Source organism: Leucopleurus acutus (genome assembly GCF_964270905.1).
Source record: "Leucopleurus acutus genome assembly, chromosome: 5".
In the NCBI taxonomy this organism is placed as follows: Eukaryota; Metazoa; Chordata; class Mammalia; order Artiodactyla; family Delphinidae; genus Leucopleurus; species Leucopleurus acutus.
In genome coordinates this window covers 49340322-49356436 of record NC_139147.1, presented here as the reverse complement: position 1 = coordinate 49356436, position 16115 = coordinate 49340322, and the positions used below count along the sequence as shown (strand labels likewise).

Sequence of the window (16115 nt, the reverse complement as noted above, 5' to 3'; positions counted from 1 at the left end):
AACGGCTTAAAAACAAGGGGCATTTATTTTCCCACAGTTCTGCACGTCAGGAATCTGCACGTGGTCTGGCTAGGCTCTCTGCTCAGGATCTCACAGGTGGAAATCAGGATGTTAGCAGGGCTGTGTTTCTTTCTGAAGGCTCTGGAGAAGAATCTGCTTCCAAGTTTGTTCAAGTTGTTAGCCAAATTCAGCTCCTTGTGGTTATAAGATTGAGTTTCTCATTTCCTTGCTGGTCGTCAGCCAGGGAATGCCCTTCAGCTCCTAGAAGCTGCCTACATTCCCTGCCCCATGGCCTCCTTCATCTTGAAAGCCAGCAATGAAGTATCTCCCTCACATGGAATCCTTTTCACACTTTCAATCTCTTTCTTCTGGAAGAACCTGGTCCCTGTTAAGGACTTATCTGGTTAGGTCAGATCCACCCACGAAAATCTCTTTTTTTTTTTTTTTTGTTTTGTGGTACGCGGGCCTCTCACTGTTGTGGCCTCTCCCGTTGCGGAGCACAGGCTCCGGACGCACAGGCTCAGCGGCCATGGCTCACGGGCCCAGCCGCTCCACAGCATGTGGGATCCTCCTGGACCGGGGCACAAACCCGCGTCCCCTGCATCAGCAGGCAGACTCTCAACCACTGCGCCACCAGGGAAGCCCAATCTATCTTTTTTTAAAGTCAACTTTGTCATATAATTGAAGGGACGGGTTTATATAAGGGCATGGATCATTGGGAGTCATCTTAGAATTCACCCTACAAAGATATGTACACATGTAAAACTCCGTCGTACTGTATGCTTATGATCTGTGTGCTCTATTGCATATGAGATAAAGTTCAATAAACAGAGAAAATAGTAAAAAGCTATAAAGATGTTGATATTTATCCTATTGCTATTAAATCTAGTCCTATCCTAAACTTTCAGTAAACTCCCCCAAAAATATGAGCTCTAGTTTAGTTGCTGATGAGGTTAGAAGCCATCAAGGTCCCACACCATTAGGCTATAATGGTCTGAGGACCACAGTGCAGATGCTTATGAAAATTCAGTAGTAATTCTGACACTGGAAAAGCCTGTCAGAAACCAGATGCTTGCCCTTGATAAGATAGTCTAGTCTAATTGAAAGCTGTGTTTCTTTGCTTTTGACTGGAATTATGTGTGCATGGGGGTAGCACTGGCAACCTCAAGCAATCCACCAGACTCTAAACACGCACCTGAGAAGAGTTCTACCTTGTACGAAAATCAATTAACTAATATATAAATTATGAAGTGTCATAGGGAAAATAAAACCTTCAAAATATAGGATTCATAAGTGAAATAATATAAGTGTAAATATTATGAACACTTCCAAGGCCTGGGCAAAGAAAATATAAGATGGACCTGAAATATCCTGTGGTACCATAAAGTAAGGAAGTGCTCAAAAAAAATAAGTTAATTAATTAAAAGAATGAGAGCATGTCATGGGGAGGGGGAAGGGTGAGCTGTGACAAAGCGAGAGAGAGGCATGGACATATATACACTACCAAATGTAAGGTAGATAGCTAGTGGGAACCAGCCGCATAGCACAGGGAGATCAGCTCGGTGCTTTGTGACCACCTGGAGGGGTGGGATAGGGAGGGTGGGAGGGAGGGAGACGCAAGAGGGAAGAGATATGCAAACATATGTATATATATAACTGATTCACTTTGTTATAAAGCAGAAACTAAAAATAAAATAAAATGGAAATAACAATCCCTGTCCTACCTATCACATTGAAAATAAAATTATAAATGATAGATAAATGTAAGTTATTTGCATTGAATTAAAACATATGTGAATGAAAAAAAAAAAAAAGAATGAGAGCATGTCAAAAGGGCACAGAAGCCAAACTAAAAAAGTTCTCAACTACCAAAAGTGGAACAATTTGAACAACTGAATTGGATTATAATCCAAAGAATGAAATAGTCAGGAGTCTATGCTGATAAAATTAAATTAATGGTGAAGAAGGGACAACTCTTTCTTACAGAAAAATTTCAATTAATAAATGTCTTAAAAATGAGAGACAGAGCAAGTCACGATTAGAACACCACAGAAATAACTGCTGCAGGGAAGATCGAATGATGAATGCTAAAATTAGTAGATGAAAGTTTAAGCAGAAACAGAATGTTTACATAGTCTCTGTATTAGTTTCCTGTAGCTGCTGTAACAAATTACCACAAATTTAGTGGCTTAAAACAACACAACTTTATTCTCTTACAGTTCTGAGGCCAGGAGTCCAAAATCAGTATCACTGGGACAACACCAAGGTGTTAGGAGAGTCACGCTCTCTCTGAAGGATCTAGGGAAGAATTTGATCCCTTGCCTTTTCTAGAGCTATATTCTTTGGCTCATGGCCCCTTTCTCCATTTCTAAAGCCAATGTCATGGCATCCTCAAATCTCTCTCTGCTTCCATCTTCACATGGCTTTCTGTCTTCTGTATGAAATCTCCCTCTGCCTCCCTCCTAAAAGGACACTTGTGATTGCATTTAGTGCCCACTCAGATAATCCAGATAATCTCCCCCGCAGCTCAAAACTCTTAACTTAACCACATCTGTAAAGTTTCTTTTGCCATATAAGGTAACATTCACAAATTCAACGGATTAGGATCTGGATATATTTAGGGGCCATTATTCAGCCTACCACAGTCTCAAAGTACCTCCCCAGAATACTGAGTAAATACAAAGATAAAAATAATTCGTTTAGGGAATTCCCTGGCAGTCCAGTAGTTAGGACTCCATGCTATCACTGCTGAGGGCCTGGGTTCGATCCCTCATCAGGGAACTAAGATCCCACAAGCCGAGAGGCACAGCCAAAAAACCAAAAAAAAGGAAAGAAAGAAAGAAAGAAAAATAATTAGTTTACAGTGGAAAACCGAGGTAGACACCACGTTAACCAAGTGATCAAGGTTAACATTGTTAGCAATACATATCAACATCATGTACCCCCTCAAAAGGATACAACATCATTTCTGTCCTATTCTTTCCAAAAATGCATAACCTCATTCCAATCAAAAGAAAACACTAGACAAACCCAAGTTTAGAGAGATTCTAAAAACTATCTGACCAATGCTCTTCAAAAGTGTCAAAGTCATGGAAGACAATAAGAGCCTGAGGATCTGTCACAGAGGAAAGACTGAGGAAACATGCAACTAAATGCAATGTGAGATCTGCACTGGATTCTGAAACAGAAAAGGACATTAGTGGAAAAACTGATGAAATCCAAATAAACGCTATAGTTTAGTTAATAACATTATATGGATGTTAAATTCTTGGTTTTGATAAGTGTTCTGTGATTTCTTAAGAAGTTAGCATAAGGGGGGACTTCCCTGGTGGTCCAGTGGTTAAGACTCCACACTCCCAGTGCAGGGGGCCTGGGTTCGATCCCTGGTCAGGAACTAAGATCCCACATACCTCAGCTAGAGAGCCCGCATGCCACAATGAAGACCCAGCACAGCCAAGCAATCAATCGATTAATCAGAAATTAGCATAAGGGAAACTTGGTGAAGGCTATATGGGAACTTTGTACTATTTCCACAACTCTTCCTTAAGTCTAAAATTATCTGAAAACAAAAGATTTTAAAAAGAGAACAAAGGGAATGAAGGAATTAAGAGAGGAAGGCAGGGAGAGAGGGAAGAAGGAAGGAATTAAAGAAGGAAGAATGTGAGCCCTTCGTTTAGCATCTTTGAGTGCCCCCTGCTGGTCACTAAGGTGAATTTAGGTGAAGTTCCCCCAAGCTGGACTTCGTTGATTTATAAAGTAATTGTCCTTCTCTTTTCTTTCCGATTATTTACCTGCTCTGAGACAGTTTTATCAAAGCCAGGCTACCCTGCTCCTACTGATTCATGGTTTCTTTCTTCCTCTAAAAATCCATCAAAAGCCCCACTAGTTACTGAATCTTTCTTCTCTCTAAACAGAATGTACATCACAAACCCACAACCACTTCCTGGCTGAACCCCAAGACCTGTCAGGTGCAAGTAAACCATCCAAAGCTCCTCCCACTGGACAGCCAGAGAATCACAAGGTGGGTGAGCCAGACAACCAGGGCTGTGGAAGAGGGGGATAGATCTGGTAGTGGGACGGGGCCTCCGGAGGTGTCAGATGTGAGGATATGAAGGGTTGAGCACTACTGGGTGATCCCATGTTTACTGATATCTCGGCTGTGGGGTTGAGGGCCAGGCAGATAAAAGGTAAGCAATTTCTATTAACGATGTTTCGCATATGTACCCTCTAAAATTAGTAACTCACTGGGTTCAAGTAAATCAAATACAGCTCTTCACTAGGAAAAGATCAGGATTTCTTGTGGCACATGACAGTGAACACCAGAGATACAGACTGACAGTGTCCTGCCTGCATCTGGGCCTCAAATTTTATTTAGCCCACACAATAGTTTTAAAGTTTTTAACTGGATGCCAATGTTTTAAAATCTGGAGATATTAACATTCAAAAATTGATTTCTGAAAAAAAAAATTGATTTCTGGTTTTTCATGGAAAAAAATCTATAGATCTGGCTATGGTGGGTCTACATTTTTGCATAGCAACAATGTTTGCATAGCAACATAGGAACTGAGGGGACACCCCCTTTAGATGGTCCTTGCTCTGCAGTTCCAGTGTGGGTCAATACCCACACTGGTGGGTTCATATGTGTTATATACCTCATCCCTGTGGCGTTGGTGTTGGCACTATCTGCTCTGTAGGATACTACATACATGCTTTCAACAGCTAAAAGCACCTCGTCTGCCATCTGCACTTGATCTTAGCCAAAAGGCCAAGGAGTGATCACCTTCCATCTGCATAACCTCCTTCATAATGTTCATCCTTTCTTTCTACAAGTCACTACAGCTCATTATACCTATTATGCAAAAACAAAACACATACATTTACTCTTCTAAATTTCATTCTTTTACTCTTAATAGTATCCTATACAATGGATCAGAATCACCTGGAACGTTTGTTAAAACACAGTTAAAACCGTGCCCAGCAGTAACCGGGACATATTAAAAAAGGAAAAGAAAAAAGGGCTTTGTAACATCAGTGTAACTACAGAGCCTCAACACACTTAGCAGGAAAAACAACAAATCATCAAGCTCATTCCTTTTTACCTTTTATACTGCTGGGAATCACAGTCACCCAATCAGGTCCACTGGAGTTGATTGGCATTTTGATATTGACACCACTTGAAAGAGGAATAAAAAGAGTACAAACTTAGATTCAGGAACATTTATTTTCTAATATGTATCTTTATTTTCAAATTTTTAAATGGACAGGATTTCACAAAGCTTTACTAAGATGAAATATTCTTATAAATGTTACTCAATAAAATTGATAATTAATAAACTAGGTATATTATAATAAGCAGGTTATATGGATACATAAACTGAATAAGAATTAAACAAGTTTTTAATTTTTCACTGCTTCACCCTTAGAGTGCAAACTCCAAAATGACAAATTCTGTTTGAATTACTTACTTCCCTTGGACTCAGAGAATGGCTCACACTGATGAGAATGTCTATTTTGTCACTACTTAGTTTTCAGGCTGCAAGACTATGGAGAATTAAGTCATACATCAGATTCCTTAGGCCTTGCCCAGAGCTGAGTCCTACCTGGGGACATGTGTCCCCAGATACGTGCTCATGCATGTACTCTGTTCATCATTACTATGGCTCTGTAGTGTCTGTTCCCCTTAATAAAACATGTACTCCTCAAAGACATGGATTATGTCCCATTCATCTTTCATCTTCAGTACTTAGCACAGGCCCTGGACTAGAGTCCATGCTCAGAAAATATCTGATAGAGGGCTGTGTGAAAAGGTGGGGGACAGTGGAGTCCAGGAGAAGTATACTGAAAACATGGTGTAACTATTCCAGATACTGGCTCATAATAATTAGGCCTCTTGCACTTAGACCAAAAACAAACAAAACAATAAAATGTTAACTTTCCAAACTCGATATGGGAACTTGCAGTCATGATATTTCATTTCATCAAAAATCAATTCAAAACAGGTTTGTTCTTAAATAATTCTTAAGTTTCTACTATGTGCCAGGCACTATCCTAGCTACTAGGAATATAACAGTAAACAAAACACACAGCATCAGGAATTCCCTGGAGGTCCAGTGGTTAGGACTCTAGGCTTTCACTGCCGAGGGCCCAGGTTTGATCCCTGGTTGGGGAACTAAGATCCCACAAGCCAAGTGGCACAGCCAAACAAAAAAAAAACCAGCATCTCCTCCTTCATGGCACTGACATTCTAATGAATGAGGGAGACAGACAAGGAAGGAAGGAATTATAGGGGGCTATGTTAGAGAATAACAGCATTTCATAGATTATAAAAGAGACAATTAATATACATGACTTTAAGGAGCACATATAAACTACTTTCATGAGTTTAAAGCTTTAAGGTAAGGAAAAGAAGAAAACTTCACCACTGTAATTTGCTTGTAAAAATGTTTACTCTCAATCTAATCACGCAGAAACAATAAAGCAGCAAATCCAATTTAAGCAATATTCTACAAAAACAGCAACATCAAAATTGTCAATGTCGTAAAAACCAAAACAAGTTAGAGAACTCTTCTGGACTAAAAGATTAAAGAGACAACTAAAAAGACTGTGTGTGATCAGAGACTCAGTTAAAATAAAAGAGATAGCAATAAAGGATATTATTGGGACAACTGGATAAACTTGAATATAGACTGCATATTAAATAACAATGTTGTGTCAATGATAAAAGGCCCAAGTGTGATCACTGTGTCATGGTTATACGTTGGAGAAGGTCCTAAGAGATGCATACGCCTGGGGTGCAGTGCCATGATGTCTGCACCTTACTCTCAAATGGTCTGAGGGGAAAGAATTATACACAAATACACACATATAAACACATAGAAAGAGAGAAAGCAAATGCGGCAAAACATAACAATGGTGAGTCTAAGTTAAAGGTGTATGGGTGCTCACTGTTGTTATTCCTGCAGGGTTTCTACAGATTTGAACATTTTTAATACAAGGTTAGAAAGAAAAAAAAAGTATAAATCATGCTAAAATAAAAGGGAAGCTTTTAATGTGATAAGCTCACTCTTTCAAAAGACGTCCTCTTATTATCAGAATCTTTTAAGCAAAGTATTATGGTTCTTTCTAAAACCAACACTTTTTTTTTTTCCTTGAGAGATTAGATCACCTTAATTGTCCAACTGTCATTTGGGAACCAAAGGCCAAGGCTAAGCTCCTTAATCCTTTCTGAATTAAACAACATTACGAGCCACCAAGGAAGAGAGGTAAAAATGAGCATAGCTTAACATATTCAGGCCATGAGCTCAAAATACTACACTCAAAGATCCCTCATATGATCAATTTCAATCCTTCTCTTTTTCTTTTCAGTTAGCCTAATGCAAAATTTCAGATTTTTAACAGAGCAAACAATGCAAAAAAAAATCTGTATCAGGACTCTGTCAAATGTTTGGTTTCCAAAAACTTATGCCACCTCAAATGCTTTCCCGGAAAACTTCCAGGTAAGTAGAACCTTTTTTAATGATTCCACTACAAAGTACCCTCAGCCAGCCTCATCCAGGATATGCAAGTAAAAGCAGGGGCAGACATTATTTTATCCTTCTGGATTCACAGGTGTTCTTTGGTTTTAATGGTAGGATTTAGTGTTAGGAACATTTTAAATTTTGCACGAACTTAATTCTCTAACCTTTTTCCCACTTTTTTCCACGTGGAATTTCAGTAAATTACATGCTATGCTTCCTCCTCTTTGCTAAGCCACTAAGTAGACTGACAACACAACTCTAAAAGGGAGTAAGACTTTAAAAAATGGTCCACATAAAAAAAAAAGAAACTTTAAAAAAAAGTTATTTAAAATAAAATAAAAGGGGGTAACTGAAAAGTCTTCATATATAGGCAAAAGGTACACAGAAATAAAATCATCTGCTCATAGTCATTGATAAATAATGTGTCTAAGATCTGAACCCAAGAATAAACCTAAAGTCCTTTTGTACTGAGCCACAAAAAACTAGGCAGTCCCCTCAAGAGTACAGTGAATACACTGGGAGTAGTGCTCCCTCTGCTGGCCTTCTGAAAGCATGGCATCAAATATGTACTTAAAACTGTTACCACCAAAAGCTGACTCAGGAAGTAAAAAATCAGAGTTTTATTTTAGAAGCTCATACAGACCACACATCTTATGTGATCCCTCTCTACAAGGGAATATTTTTTATATAAATTTGTTTATTTTTTATTTTTATTTTTGGCTGCGTCAGGTCTTTGCTGCTGCGTGCGGGCTTTCTCTACTTGCAGCAAGCGAGGGCTACTCTTCATTGCAGTGCGCCGGCTTCTCTTTGCGGTGGCTTCTCTTGTGCAGCATGGGCTCTAGAGAGCAGGCTCAGTAGTTGTGGCACACGGGCTTAGTTTCTCCGCGGCATGTGGGATCTTCCCGGACCAGGGCTCAAACCTGTGTCCCCTGCACTGGCAGGCAGATTCTTAACCACTGTGCCACCAGGGAAGCCCAAGGGAATATTTTTAAAGTACAGATTTCATTTAAAAATAAAAAATGTTTTACATTCTCTCAAGTAATTGTACTTTATATGTTATTTTTCTTTTTATTCCTTAAGAATGTTATTTTATTTCAGAACTATATGGAATGCAATAATTTCAACAACTATTAACCTTCAAAAATACAGTTTGCTGTGGTATTCCTGGCTTCCCATGCTTATCATTATATCAGTCCAGCAATGTTACCATATTCATAGTCTTTTTCCTATCAATAAATGTTTATATGATTTTAACAACTAATAATATGTCACTTAAAACTTTTTTCAGTTTATTAGACATGAAGCTAAAACACTACCCTGACTATAAGACCTCTAGCAGCCCTGTTCTTGGATGATTTTTTTTATCTGTTCTGTGAATAAGTGATCTTGCTTATACAGATATACTATGCAATTCTGAAGTTAAAGATATTAGGGTAAAAGAACAAAAATTTAAGTCATTAATTTGAACTGAAATAAGCACACTAATCACAAAATATATTTATTTTCTTACCACCTCTCTTGAATTGGGCCAAGTTCAGAAAGATATAAGAAGCACATAACCAAAACAAGAAAGTCTCCTAAGTAGGACAAAGACAATGAAAAGGGACCTCTTAAATTACCCCCTAGAGCAAGGAGCACGTACCTCTGGAAGAAAGCATTCTCTGCAGCAGTTAGGAGGCCCTTCAGGTATCCGCCCTTGAAATGGTTAATTCTGCTACTGCAAGGGAGCTTCTTTGGTTTGAAGCAGAACCAGGGTTCTCCAGTATAGAGATCTGTAAAGTTGCACAGGGGAAGACTCCCAGGAAGACACACATTACACTCTGTAGTTTCAGAAATTCTTCCTGAACGGAAGAGGCTCTTGAAATAGACCCTGTCTGGTTTCTCTTCCTGTAGATTCTGAAGAACTCTGATCCCTTCACTGGGGTGGACCAGAGAGATGGACACTTTAACTCTGCCTGGCCAGAGCAGAGTAAAAAAGACCTTGTAAAACCCATTCTGGTAGTCCACCACTCTACCCACGGCCCCTGCCTGCAGCTTAGGGGAGTGGATTCTGGCCTGCAGGTAGTCTCCACCATACTTCTTGGGCTTTCCTTGAAAATCCTGTACATGAACCAGCACCTCTAGCTGGCTTCCCACCTTGAAGAAGGCTGCAGAGTTCAAGATGACAAAGTAGCTGGAAGAAGGGTCAGTGCTCTTCAAAAAGGGGACTGGGCCCACATCAGGCACCTGCCACTGTAAGGCGGCCAACAAGGAGTCCTCCTCCAGGCGCTCCCGGCTGGACAGAGTCTGGTGCTCATAGCCACAGTAAGGATTCCGGCTAATTCCTGTCACCTGGGAGAAAACAAACTGTCCACCACTGTCGATGAATGTGGCTGATGCAGTCTCATGGTCCAAGTACTGAAGAGAAAGACACAAACAACAGAAACCACAGCTACAATAAATCTCCTTATAGTCAACAAATAAATCCCTGCTTCAGCTTAAATTTTAATAAAACTTACTTGAGATGACATTGTTTCAAAAACCACAGCTCACCAGTTTTACAGATTCCCACAGCAAATATCAGAGAAAAATCCCTTTGGTGCTTCCAGAAGGAGAAAGGGAAAAGGAATCATTTTGAAGGACAGTAGTCCCCCTTTATCCACAGGAGATATTTCCAAGACCCCCAGTGGATGCCTGAAACTGCGTCACATCAAACCCTATATATACTGCTTTTTCCTATACATATATACCTATGATAAAGTTTAATTTATAAATTAGGCACAGTAAGAAATTAACAATAATAAAATAGAACAATTATAATAATATACTAGAATAAAAGTTATGTGAATGAGATCTCTCTCAAAATATCTTTTTTTTTAATTTATTTGGCAGCGCTGGGCCTTAGTTGCGGCATGCAGGATCTTTGTTGCCGTGTGCAGGGTCCTCATTGCCGTGTGCAGGATTTTTCAGTTGCAGCATGTAAACTCTTAGTTGCAGCACACGAAGTCTTCGTTGCAGCATGCATGTGGGATCTAGCTCCCCAATCAGGGATCGAACCCGGGCCCCCTGCATTCGGAGCACAGAGTCTTAGCCACTGGACCACCAGGGAAGTCCCTCTCTCAAAATATCTTATTGGTGTACTGTCCTTCTTCTTCTTGTGATGATGTAAAAGGATAAAAGGCCTACGTGATGAGATGAAGTGAGGTGAATGATGTAGGCATTGTGACGTAGTGTTAGGCTACTACTGACCTTCTGGCAACACGTCAGAAGAAGGATCATCTGTGTCAGGTGATCGTGGATTGAGCTACAGTGATGTCAGTGGCTGAGGATCCTGGGTGGGAAACAGCAGGATGGCACAAGATTTCATCACGCTACTCAGAACAATGCACAACTTCAAACTGGTAAGTTGTTCATTTCTGGAATTTTCCATATAATATTTTCAGATCATGGTTGACCATGGGTAAATGACACCACAGAAAGCAAGACAGTGGATGGAGGGAGTACTGAATACCAGAGTATTCCACTCTTCTTAACAAGGCCTGCCCTCAAGCCAAACTATTTTACCAGAGTCTAACCTACTGAGGTTTTACCAGAGCCTAACCTACTGAGGTTTTATCAGAGCCTAACCAAACTGAGGTAAGGAACATACCCAACTCCAGCCCACTCTAACCATTCTATCCAATTTAAGGGTTGGGGGTAAGACTAAAAAACAATTCTGAAGTTCACAGACTCACTAAAGGACTGAGGATCATAGGACTATAAAATGTTTCACCTCCCTTACACCTCACCCCCACACCACTAAAAGCCTATTTACTGGAGTTCGTTTTACCCAGTACATCATGTCCAGCTTTCAACAAAAATTACAAGACATACTAAAAGGAAAAAAATACAGCAATTATCAAGGGACAGGAGGGAGGAATTAGGAATATTTTGTTATTAATAATGTACCTGCACTACCCATGAAGCAGTATGGTATTATTTGATAGTGGACTTGAGTTGCTTGTAAATGCATACTGAAAACTCTAGGGCAACCACTTAAAGCAAAATGAGAAGTATAACTGATACACTAAGAAAGGAGACAAAATGGAATCTATAAAATGTTCAATTAGGGACTTCCCTGGTGGTCCAGTGGTTAAGATTCTGCCTTCCAATGCAGGGGACACAGGTTCCATCCCTCGTCGGGGAACTAAGATCCCACATGCTGCGGGGCAACTAAGCCCACGGCCACAACTACTGAGCCCAAGCACCTCAACTAGAGAGCCCACAGGCCACAACTACAGAGCCCACGCGCTCTGGACCCTGCGCACCACAACTAGAGAGAAGCCCGTGCACCACAACTAGAGAGAAGCCCGCACGCACGCCACAAGAGAGTAGCCCGCACACCACAACTAGAGAGTAGCCCTCATGATGCAAGAAGAGCCTGCGTGCAGCAACGAAAGATCCCTCATGCCACAACTAAGACCCCACGCAACCAAAAATAAAAATAAATAAATAAAATAAGTATTTTTTTTAAATGCTCAATTAAAACCACAAGAGTCAGAAATAGAGCAGAAGACAAAAATAGGAACAAAGAACAAGGATAATGAATAGAAAACAGTAACAACTATGGTAGATATTAATCCAACTATATCAATAATCACCTTGAACACCAATGGACTAAAGACACCAGTTACAAGACAGAGGTTGTCAGACTCAATTATATGGTGTCTCTAAGAAACTTACTTTAAATATAAAGACTTATATAGATTAAAAGTAAGTGGATGGAGAAAGATATACCAGGCTAGCACTAATCAAAAGAAAGCAGGAATAGTTATATTAACTTCAGGCAGAGTAGACTTCAGAGCGAGGAAAGTCATCAGAGATAAAGAAGGATATTATATAATAATAAAAGGGTCAATTCTCCAAGAAGACATAACAATCTTTAACATGTATGTGCCTAACAACAGAAAGTCAAATATGTGAGGCAAACACTGATAGAACTGCAAGAAAAAAATAGATAAATTCACTATTGTAGTTAAAGACTTCAATATCCCACTATCAGAAATGGATGGATCCAGCAAGCAGAAAGTCAGTGAGGACACAGTTGAACTCAACAGCACCACCAATTAACTAGATATGATGGACATCTATAAACTACTTACCTAGCAACAGCAGAATACACATTCTTCTCAAGCTCACATGAAAGATGCACAAAAACAGATCATATTCTGGGCCATAAAACATACCATAAAAAATTGAAAAGAACAGAAACCATACAATGTCTGCTCTCAGACTACAATGGCATTAAAGGAGAAATTAATAACAGAACGATAGCTAGGAAATCCCAAAATACCTGGAGATTAAACAACACGCTTCTGGGAATTCCCTGGCGGTCCAGTGCTTAATACTCCACGCTCTCACTGATGAGGGCCCAGGTTCAATCTCTGGTTGGGGAACTTAAAAAACCCAACAAGCCACGAGGGGTGCCCAATAAATAAATAAATAAATAATAAAACAAACTAAACAACACACTTCTAAATAAAACAAGGGTCAAAGAAGAAATATCAATAGAAAATTTAAATCTTTTTAGTTAAATGAAAATGAAAACACAACTTATCAAAATTTATGGGATGCCATAAAAGTAGGTCGTAGAGGGAAATTTACAGCACTGAATGCACATTATTAGAAAAGAGGAAAGATCTAAAATCAATCATCTTAACTCCAACCTTAGGAAACTAGAAAAAGAAAAGCAAATCAACTCCAAAGTAAGGAGAAGAAAAGAAATTAGAAATTAGAGCAGAAATCAATGAAACTGAAAACAGGAAATCAACAGAGGAAAGACAATGAGGCCAAAAGCTGGTTCTTTGAAAATATCAATAAAATCAATAAGCCAGCAGCAAGGCTAACTATGGAAAACAGACAGGACACAAATTACCATTATCAGAAATGAAAGAAGAGACATCACTATAGATGCCATAGACATTAAAAGGATAATCAAGGGACTTCCCTGGTGGTGCAATAGTTAAGAATCTGCCTCCCAATGCAGGGGACATGGGTTCAAGCCCTGGTCAGAGAAGATCCCACATGCTGTGGAGCAACTAAGCCCATGCGCCACAACTACTGAGCCTGCACTCTAGAGCCCGCGAGCCACAACTACTGAAGCTTGCATGTCTAGAGCCCATGCTTCGCAACAAGAGAAGCCACCGCAATGAGAAGCCCGCGCACTGCAACCAAGAGTAGTCCCCGCTCACTACAACTAGAGAAAGCCCATGCGCAGCAACAAAGACCCAACACGGCCAAAAATAAATAGGTAAATAAATAAATTAATTTTTTAAAAAAGGTAATCAAGGAATACCACGAACAACTCTATACCCACAAATTTGATAACTGAGATGAAATGCACCAATTCCTTGAAAGATACACTCTGCCAAAACTCATGCAAGAAGAAACAGATCATCTGAATAGGCTTATAATCTCTAGTAAAGAATCTGGATAAATAATTAATGACCTTTCAAAATGGACACCACCAGGTCCAGGTGGGATTCACTGATGAATTCTACCAAATATTTAAGGAAGAAATTGTATCAATTCTCTACACTCTCTGTCAGAATATAGAAGCAGAGGGAATACTTCAACTCTTTCTATAAAGCCAGCATTACCCTAATACCAAAACTAGACGACATTACAAGAAAACTACAAATTTCCCTCATAAACACAGATGTGAAATCATCAACAAAATATTAACAAATCAAATCCAACAATGTGTAAAAAGAATTATACACCATGACCAAGTGAGATTTATCCCAGGTATGCAAGAAAGTGCCTTAATAGAACTCCAGTGCTTCCCAAAGACCATGTCTTACACCCTCTTAGAACTGGTCCTTAATCTTCACTTTGGCCTTTCTGCTTAGAAGACAACCTTATAAGGACTTCAGTCTTTTCTAGTTTGGACATTAATTGCTATTTATATTGTGGCATTTTGCTCTATATATCGTACAACACAATGGCTTTCTAATATTTTGTATCTCAAAATTTTATACTCTATCTCTAAATTTCAGATGTTTAAGCTCTTTTCTTATTAGTGAGCAGATCTGCCTGTTTGACAATAAAGTTTTCTACCAAAAAAAAAAAAAAAACCTCACCTTAGAGCCTTGTAAAATTTCACAGGTAAAGAAAAGGTCCTAATAGCTTCCAGAAAGGAGAACAATGTTACCAATAAAAAAGCAAGAATTAGATTCGCATTAGCCTTGTCTTTTGCTACACTGGACACTAGAAGACAGTAGAGCAAAGTTGTAAGGTTCTGAGGGAAAAGGATTTTGAATACAGCATTCTAAATACAAATCATACATGAGGGCAAAATAAAGACAGTTTCAGACATGTAAGCTTTGTTCCCATGTGCCCTTTCAGAAAAACATTATTTGAAGATTTAACCCAGTAAAATGGAAAGAAAAATCCAAGGAAGTGAAAGACATGAGCAAGAGTGAAACCAACCCAGGAATTCAATGAAAAGCAAACTCAGAATAACAGCTGGGCAACAGGTCAAGACAATAATCAGTGAACACTGAAACAGGAAGATAGAGGGCTCTGAGGAAAAAGAACCAAAATGCCTTGAAGAAGCAAGTGGAGGGACTTCCCTGGCAGTGCAGTGGTTAAGACTTCGCCTTCCAATACAGGGGGTGTGGGTTTGATCCCTGGTCAGGGAACTGGGATCCCACATGCCTAGTGGCCAAAAATCCAAAACATGAAACAGAAGCAATATTGTAGCAAATTCAATAAAGACTTTAAAAATGGTCCACATCAGGGGCTTCCCTGGTGGCACAGTGTTTGAGAGTCCGCCTGCCGATGCAGGGGACGCGGGTTCGTGCCCCGGTCCGGGAGGATCCCACATGGCGCGGAGCGCCTAGGCCCGTGAGCCATGGCCGCTGAGCCTGCGCGTCCGGAGCCTGTGCTCTGCAACGGGAGAGGCCACAACAGGGAGAGGCCCGCGTACCGCAAAAAAAGAAAAGGAGAAGAAGCAAGTGGATTCAATTCAACAAATCATATGAAGGAAAATCCTCATGACGTGTTACAGAAGGTGGTATTCTCTCTCATCAGAAAAAAAAAGCAATTAGCACTCCAGAAAAAAAGAAAACAAGAAGAGGTATAAGAAAGTCATCATTAAAATATGAAGCAAATTAAAATGCAGCATGATTAAGCCACTGAGGTAGTGTATAAAACAGATCCATTTGACCTTGATGTTTGGGAAATTCTCCACCAAGAGATATAGATTTGGTTTCAAAGGATCATGTTCTATATTGACTAACATTTACATGATTATCATAATGTTATTTTTTTTAAGTATAAGAATCAATCCAGGGCTTCCCTGGTGGTGCAGTGGTTGAGAATCTGTCTGCCAATGCAGGGGACACAGGTTCAATCCCTGGTCTGGGAAGATCCCACATGCCACGGAGCAACTAAGCCCATGTGCCACAACTACTGAGCCTGTGCTCCAGAGCCCGTGAACCACAGCTACGGAGCCTGCGTGCCACAACTACTGAAGCCCGCGCGCCTAGAGCCCGTGCTCCACAATGAGAGAAGCCACCGTAATGAGAAGCCCGCGCATCACAACAAAGAGTAGCCCCCGCTAGCCGCAACTAGAGA

The 16115-nt window shown here is 40.0% G+C and overlaps 1 protein-coding gene across 2 annotated transcripts in view; it reads right to left on the bottom strand.

Annotated features, from left to right (window-relative positions):
* NXPE3 (neurexophilin and PC-esterase domain family member 3) overlaps window positions 1-16115 on the bottom strand; it is a gene marked incomplete at its 5' end in the record, with an annotated part of 46478 nt that overhangs the window by 15954 nt on the left and 14409 nt on the right. For both annotated transcript variants that reach the window (XM_082839385.1, XM_082839386.1), the window contains 2 exons: window positions 5100-5173; window positions 9160-9914. In XM_082839385.1, the coding sequence (XP_082695511.1) occupies window positions 5100-5173; window positions 9160-9914 (829 nt within the window). The remainder of the gene's footprint in view (window positions 1-5099; window positions 5174-9159; window positions 9915-16115) is intronic.